We start from the raw sequence: 7,893 nt of genomic DNA, 5'->3' as shown, positions 1-7,893 counted from the left end.
AACGTTGAACTACTTTTCCAAAACCAGTCATTATCAGCAGTATCTTTCATTGATTGTGAGCCTGCTGCCAACTTAATCGATTCACCACTGGTCCTGAGATTAAGATTAGGGACAGTTATATTGAAAGGACCCATTCAAATTGTTGCCATTGACAAGGCAGCTTTACTCCAAAACCTTGTCCAGCTGGTAAAAGTGGAATTCACACTTAAGGTGGGAACACTTCGCCCTGGCACCATCTACTGCTATGTTTTGGATAATTTGCCTGCGGGGTTGGTGTTGGGGTTTCCATGGCTGCAAATCCATAATCCAGTTATTGATTTCTGACTGTAGGATATTGTTAAATGGAGTTCCTACTGTCATAAGATGCCTTAGTTCTGTACAAATTTGCTTCGTAAGTCTAGAGGGTCTTCTGGGGGAACCTGAAAGACTTCGGAGATGTAGAGAGATGTACATATTAACTTCCCATCCATCATCCTTATGACTGCAATATTAATCTTGTCCCTAATGCCAAATTACCTAAAGCTTGCCTGTATAATTTATCGGGTTCTGAATGTATCGCCATGAAAGAATATGTAGATGAAAGTTTACAGAAGGGTCATATCCATCCTTCCTCCTCACCTGTAGATGTTGGGTTCTTCTTTGTTAAAAAGAAAGATGGGGTCTCCGCTCTTACCTCAATTTCCGTGAGTTAACCAAATTTACTGTTAAAGATACATACCCACTTCCACTTATCCCTTACATATACGGTATGTACACGGTTCATTGTATCGACTGGAAGGTTTAAGATGGAAACCTGGGAAGGTACAGGCCAAATTTGTTTGGGTTCAACCTTGTGACCTTTAAGCATTGCAACTTTTTTGAGGATTTTCCAATTACTATAGAAAGTTTATTAGTTTTTTTTTTGCAGATCATTAAGCCTATTACTGATCTCACATGTAAGTTGTCGGATCTTGAGGTTTGGTTGTTGGATGCCATTGGGGCCTTTAATAAATTGAAAGCGTGTTTAATGCCCATTCCTATTTTAATCCAACTAGATCTCCAGAAACTGTTCATTGTGGAGGTGGATGCCTCAGAGCTCGGGGTAGGGGCTGTATTATCTCAAGGTTCCAAAACTTTGAACAACTTGCAGACATGTGCATTTTTCTCTAGTAAATTTTCGTTCACTGAGAGAAATTATGATGTTTGGAATCGCAATCTGCTCACTGTCAAACTAGCTTTTGAAGAATGGAGATATTTTTTGGAGGGACTTATTCATAAGGTCACTGTGGTGACAGATCATAAAATTGTAGCTTATATTGAATCAACTAAACGGTTAACCCCAAGACAGGCCTTGAAAAATAAGGACCCAAAAATGGTCCTTATTTTTTTCTAGATTCCAATTTTTTATCATGTTCAGGAAGGAGTCCAAGAATGTGAAGGTTGTCATGCATCCTTTATTCAGCTTCTCCTCCAGAACCTCCATCCTCTCTCACGGTATTATGGTTTCTGTGGCATCCTCAGAGTTGGAAGAGGAAATCCATAAAGCCCAGCTGTTGGCTCCTTCCGCTACTCCAGGTTTCAAACTATCTGTGCCGGTGTACCTAACATTGCGTCCCTTGCGGGAGTTTCATAATTCCGTTTTGAGTAGCTATCCAGGGGGTCACAGTACACAGAAAGCTAGTGCTAGGCTTTTGGGTTCCTGCTCAGTCTGTGAAGGCTGATTGTCTGGTGAAGGTCTTCCATTTTGGGTTTCCAGTGAAACCTGGGGGTCCTTGCTCCTCCCTAGAAGAGATGGTACTGTCGCGATTCCACCTATCAGTGTATCTAAGCTGTCAGTATGGTGGACAGCTTAGCAGTGCAATCGAATGCTGGGGTGTGCTGAGATGTCGGTGTCTGGAGTGACAGTTTAAACATCCAATCTGGACCGGAGTGTGCCGGGACTTCATCCATGTGTCTCCTGTTCAGAGTAATTATCTGGCTACTTAGCCAACTCTCTGCCTATATTACTGCCAATTGTAGCTTTGATCAAGAGGTATGTGTGTGCACTGTGCTCCTAGTCTTGTATTCTGAGCTTTGTTGCTTGACCTTGGATTTGCCTTTGACCTGGCACTTGCTTAGCCCTTTTGTCGTGATCCGCTACCTTCTTAAAATTCTGATCTTGGACCGTTTCCTGACTACACCTTTGTCTCACCCCACTATGACGTACCCTCCTGGCTTTTGACTTTGGACCTCTTGACTACTCAGCCTCATGGCTTATTCGTGAGTAGCGACTATTGTCACACATGCATTCTTTTTGGAATCCATGAAAAAAAACATCTCTGTATGCCGTTGTATAAAATTGGAGGCACAAAAAGTTATGGTTTATATGTTACCATGTTATGCATCCAAACTATATAGGTCTGTGATATTGCTGTGTGCATGATGACTACATCTAATTAGTTACAGTCACATCCTGTCCCTTATTCCCTAAACATAAATTAAATAAAATTATTCCCCACCCCACAAAAATGCAAAGAAAAATGACACCGCACACCATGTCTGGTTTTTATCAAGGACAATGAATATGTTTTAATATTTAAAATTTGAACAGCAAAATGATGTTGAACACCCTGCAGATAGCACAAGATATGCAGTTCAAAGCATAAAAAAAGCGAAACGCGCGTGTCCAGGTACAACTACGCACAAACTACTTCCGATACTTGTTCTGTAGTTCAGCCCTGTCCTCTGGATGAGGAGGCAAGGGAAGACCCCATGGAGAAAAAGCAGCAATGACCATTTCCTTTCACTCTTACATTAAAAATGAAAGCAGGTTAAATATCTCAAGTCACAGAGCATAGAACAATTCACGATTTGATGCTGATAAAACAGAACGGCACCATTTGCAAGTTAAGTTTTTAACATCTACTTGAAATTCAACTATCTAAGAACTACTGTACATCATCATGTCATGAAACTCTAGATCAGGGATTTGGTTCCAGCATGGTCATTGTAATTAGAGGTAGGACTCATGTTAACGAGCCACCTCCAAGTATCTACTGAGTAAGAAGCTGGAGCTCAGGAGAAATACAAGCCTTAGGAATGAGTTTATGAAGGATGGGGCACGTTAACTTGGCCAGCAGTTGTTTCTTGACTTTTCGAGACTAGGGCCACCATGAGAGTTTGATGTTCTACTGTGGAGGTCAACTTGTGTCATGTTCACAGTTGTTGCAGAAGCTCAAAGTATCCGTGATTGTTGCTTTCCATATCCATCCTGATCAGCCAAAATCATACACCAACTCAAAAAAGGTTTATACTGGTGTATGAAAAAAATTGGTTGGATGAAATAATGACATGGTCAATAGGCAATATTTATGTGGGAATGGTCAAGTTTGACCCAATTTTAGAATGAAGATTATGAGTAGATGTGTGCAGAACAAGATCTTTCAGAATAGGGGCTAAAGTGTATTTAAAAAGAAGTTATTCCCATATAGGGTATAACGTGCTGATTGTTGGAGTCTGACTGCTGGGACCATCAGCTATCCTGAGATCAAGATCATGAATCCCCGAAAACAAGGCTCTACATACCTATCCAGAATGGAGCAGGCATGCGCATGCTCAACCTTCTCTCCATTCATTGTCTATAGGACTGTCGGAAATCATGTTTTACTTGGCAGTCCCATAGGCTTTAGAGTGAAGGTCGAGCATGTGCACTTCTGCTGCATTCAAGAACATGACCCATGCCTTCAAGTAAGCCTATCTACACCCAATGAGCTGGTACATTTTTTGCTCTTTGTAAATTCAGGTCAGGGTTGCAAAGTCTTGTAATCAGGAATCCATAGACTTAATCTCGCGGTTGCAGGGGGGTCCCAGTGATCAGCAAGATATCCTCGATCCTAAATAGGGGATAACTTTTTTTTTTTAGGGTGTGGGGGGAATAACCCTTTAAAGCATGTCTTTTTTTAAAAAAAAAACTTTTTTTCAAGCTACTACTAGAAAATTTTTCTTAAATTATTATAGATTTTAAAAGTCATTTCCATAGTCAAGCAATGAAAAAAAAATTCTATCGGTAGAAAACAATTAAAAAAAAAGTTAAAACTTGGCATCAAATTTTTAGGCACATTGGATACCTTGGATTTGTCAAATTGGGCCATAATGTAATAGATAATACCTAGATTTAGAAAGAGTAACAAGGAATAAATCATGAGGTTCTGCTGCAATTGTGACACCTCTGGTGATATAAAGAAGACATAAGTTTACCGAAGAGATATATGGATTTTGGGAAGTGACATATTAGCTTTGCCCTAATGATAACTCCGCCTAAAATTAGAAGCTTTTTTTTTCACGTGGTAATGAGCAATAGATGGAATAGGCATCTTGAACTTAAGGGTTGTCTGGTGAAAAACAAGTCATCACATATCTACAAAGTGATCACTTACTAATTACTGCAGGCAGTGAAATTACCTATTTTTCCCAAAAATTTTAAAAGTTTGAAAATTAACATTTACTAGATGATTTTTTGGACTATCACAATAACTTTCCATTTCTTTTTTTGACACCAAGTCAAACTGCAGAGGCCTCTTGACGGTGGAAATGTCTTTTAAGATTGTTAAAAATTTTGAAACTTTTGGGTTGTGTGCAATAAAATATTGAAACAGGATTCACTTCCCCCTGTCCCAATTCATCTAGTTTCGAACATTTTGGGAGGAGTTATTACTAAGTTATACATAAACTGGTAAGAAAAGGATGTGACATAGTAAGGGACGAGTGGCGTTGACCACCTCTCGAATCGATGATGGGTGGTCGCCAACATTGAAGAGATGAAATCTTTGACTCTTAAAATAAGACTTGTGACTTGCAAAAAAAATACCTGGTCGTTCTGGAAGCTTATTGCTTACCGATTAGATTGTCAAAAGCCAGATTACCTGAATCCTTAGAGACTAATTTATGTCCTGAAATTAGATGCTAAATTACGGTTATGAAGAAATTATGACTTTTTAGTGGTTAAAATGACAAAAAAAATTCAAAAATACTGGATTCAGTTTTGTGATATTGAGATTTTTGTACATTGGTCTAATACCGGACCATTTACAGAATTACTGTATAACATACTAATATTTTTGGACACTCATAGCTACCTTGGAAGATTCTGTTAACCAGTGGGGGGTCATAGTAAAAAATAAAAAATAAAAAATTTCGACTTGATTCCCACATCAGAATAAGAATGTGCTTAAACTTTGGTAAATTATTTCTTAACTACTACATAATGTTGCCTGAAGTCAACTTGTTGCATAAATGTATGCATATATCTATAGATACATATATATATATATTTTTTTTTAATTATTATTTCTAAAGAAAAAAGTAAAATAATTTCTGTAAGGTGCTAAACTCATACCTGCCAAACACAACTTTTTCGTTCCGGATGGAGAAAGTTTTTTTTTTTTACATTTGTACTATTGCTTCACCACTGAAATCTGAAAATTACATCCCAAAGTATAAATTACACCGTTTGGAAAAGTTTAAGCCAACCAGAATTTTTTTTTCTCCATTTATGAGCTCGGCATGCAGGTCCAATATATCCATATTTCTAAAACATAGAGACTCATTTGATATTACAAAATACAAAAATAGTTTATCAGAACTTTCATTTACATTCCATTTACAATGAGTGCTTAAATAACTTAAAAGTTTAGCCTTATCTCATCATTAAAAGACTTGAAAATAATACTAGTGCTCCAAAAAACAAAAAAAAAAAAGCACGTAGTTTGTAGTACGAGGATGGGGGGTCAAGCAGCATACTGTACATCTGGGTACGGCATACATTCAAAAGTAGAGTTTACGCTCTAGATGGAACAAAAGCAAGGCAGTATTTTTTTTTTTAATTATTTTTGGCGGACTGAACTATTGAGGAAATAAAGTGAAATGTGCAATAAAACCCAATATTCACTATATCTACAATCATGACTATTTTACCAAACCCATCTCATCAATCAGTCTTAGGTCGTTCATACTCAAGGACAAGGTCTGAGCAGGGGAAGGTTTGTACAAGGTCTTCACTTACTGTTGCTATAAAACAATATGGTTCAAATAGTGGACCGGCCCACTGGATTATATAATTTACATAGTAGAGATGTGGTTTTATGGGTCAACACTAGGAAATGATACAATTTTTGCTCTTCCTCCTTTTCCTGCTATGTAGTTGTCCTCGTCCACCCAAAGTGGAAGACTTGGGTATGCCGGCAGAGCATTGACCATACTGATGGATAAGATCTTCACTGGTGACGTATCTCAGGCGGGTAGGCTGTGGGATTGGTTCTCCTAGGAAATATCCTTCATTGTCTGACTCTGAAGAAGAAGAACACGTGGAGCACCAATCGTATTCATTTAATTGTGCCCCCCAGCGTTCACAGAGGTGGTTCTGTAAAGCAAGATCGGAAGCAGTCCTTTGATACCGGTTGTACATTTCTCTTCTGGCAACTTGATCCATCTGATCACGTCCTCCTCTTTGTTGCATTAATCGTTCATAGTCCTCTCTGGCTCTCAAAAGTGGTTTATCTTTCATCTTACTACACTGTTCTGTAGCCAGGTGGAGAGCATTGTCAGAACGAGATCGCCTGGACTTCCTTTGCCTATGATGACGATAATGTTGATCGTTATCTCGTGATTGGGTTCTCCTCCTTGTCCTTTCACTCATGGGTGTTATCTTCACACTACCCTGGCCAGTCATGTCATTCATACCATCATCAAACTGAAATGACTGGTGCATTCTCCCATGGGAAGCCAGATCCCGGTATTTGACAGGTTTGGCTAGATCACCAAGATTGTGGGCCATATCTTGATACTGTTGTGCAGAGAGAAGACTACGCACAGATTCTACACTTCGGAATTGAGAAGAAGAGTTAAGCGTTCCCATGTTGCTCAATTTTTCTGAAACGTTCATTCCAGAGTCTTTGCTCAAATCTGGCATTGAAAACCGAGAGAGATGCTCCTGACGTTTAGGGCCTCCATCCATGGATGCACCTTTAATAAAGAAGGACAATCATTAGTAGAAATTTGCATCAATACTTTTCAACAAAAATTATGTTTTCTATATATATTTTTGTAAGTGGCAATCACATTTTGTGGTGATCTTTAAGAGTGGGTCAAGCGACCTTCCACCCCAAAGTTCTGGTGGTGATCTGTTAATTTTGCATTTTGTAATGTCCATAAGAGGTACACGTCGGGAGAATTCTATCTTTAGCGGATGCCTCTGTGTCTTAAATAGGTTCTCATTGTAAAAATATACACAGTCTGCAATGCTATTCCATACAGCAAAAACAATACCCAATATATTTCAGCCAACGTAGTCAGAAATTATACTCTATTTTGCCTAAACTGGGTCAACAGGAGGCCAAGTTCTCTGAATAAGTGGTGCAATCTTAGATGATCAGACCAAGCAAAAAAATTTGTTGAACTCTTTGGCCAGATCATAAGACAATCTAATGAGTAAGAATATGAAATTCCGATGGAGCAAAGAGGGATCGAACATGTAGGGTTTCAGCATGTCGAATCTTTTGGTCCGAGGTGGCAGAACCACAAGAATGCTAGTTTTGGTCAACCAGTACGGCTGGGCAAGATGGCCGACATAGTAACTGGGTAAGGATTGTGAGACAAAAGAAATATTAACTTACACAGTTTGACTCAACAGAAACTAATAGACCGCCGTCAGCCAAACTATGGTTCGGCCAATAGTTCAGCTAACAGCTATCGACAGCAACAATAGGATCATCAGTCCAAAATTGGACATACTCCTCTCCCCCCCCCATCATGATTTGCCAGGGAAGAGTTGGGAGGCCCCCCATACACATTAGACTGCTGGCCAAGCCCGTCAATAGTAGAGGGGTTCGACCCATGTTGGTCTAATATGCAGGTCTTAAAGGGGCCTACTTTTTAAAA

The 7,893-nt window shown here is 39.1% G+C and overlaps 1 protein-coding gene across 2 annotated transcripts in view; it reads right to left on the bottom strand.

Moving 5' to 3' along the window:
* Positions 1–2,518: 2,518 nt before the first annotated feature.
* Positions 2,519–7,893, bottom strand: part of PRICKLE2 (prickle planar cell polarity protein 2) — a 284,919-nt gene continuing 279,544 nt past the window's right edge. For both annotated transcript variants that reach the window (XM_069736575.1, XM_069736576.1), the window contains one exon: positions 2,519–6,978. In XM_069736575.1, the coding sequence (XP_069592676.1) occupies positions 6,110–6,978 (869 nt within the window). In that variant the 3' untranslated portion in view covers positions 2,519–6,109. The remainder of the gene's footprint in view (positions 6,979–7,893) is intronic.

The sequence above is a fragment of the Ranitomeya imitator genome, chromosome 8 (assembly GCF_032444005.1).
Source record: "Ranitomeya imitator isolate aRanImi1 chromosome 8, aRanImi1.pri, whole genome shotgun sequence".
In the NCBI taxonomy this organism is placed as follows: Eukaryota; Metazoa; Chordata; class Amphibia; order Anura; family Dendrobatidae; genus Ranitomeya; species Ranitomeya imitator.
Note: the sequence above shows the minus strand (reverse complement) of the source record. Positions and strands in the feature narration are given on the sequence as shown.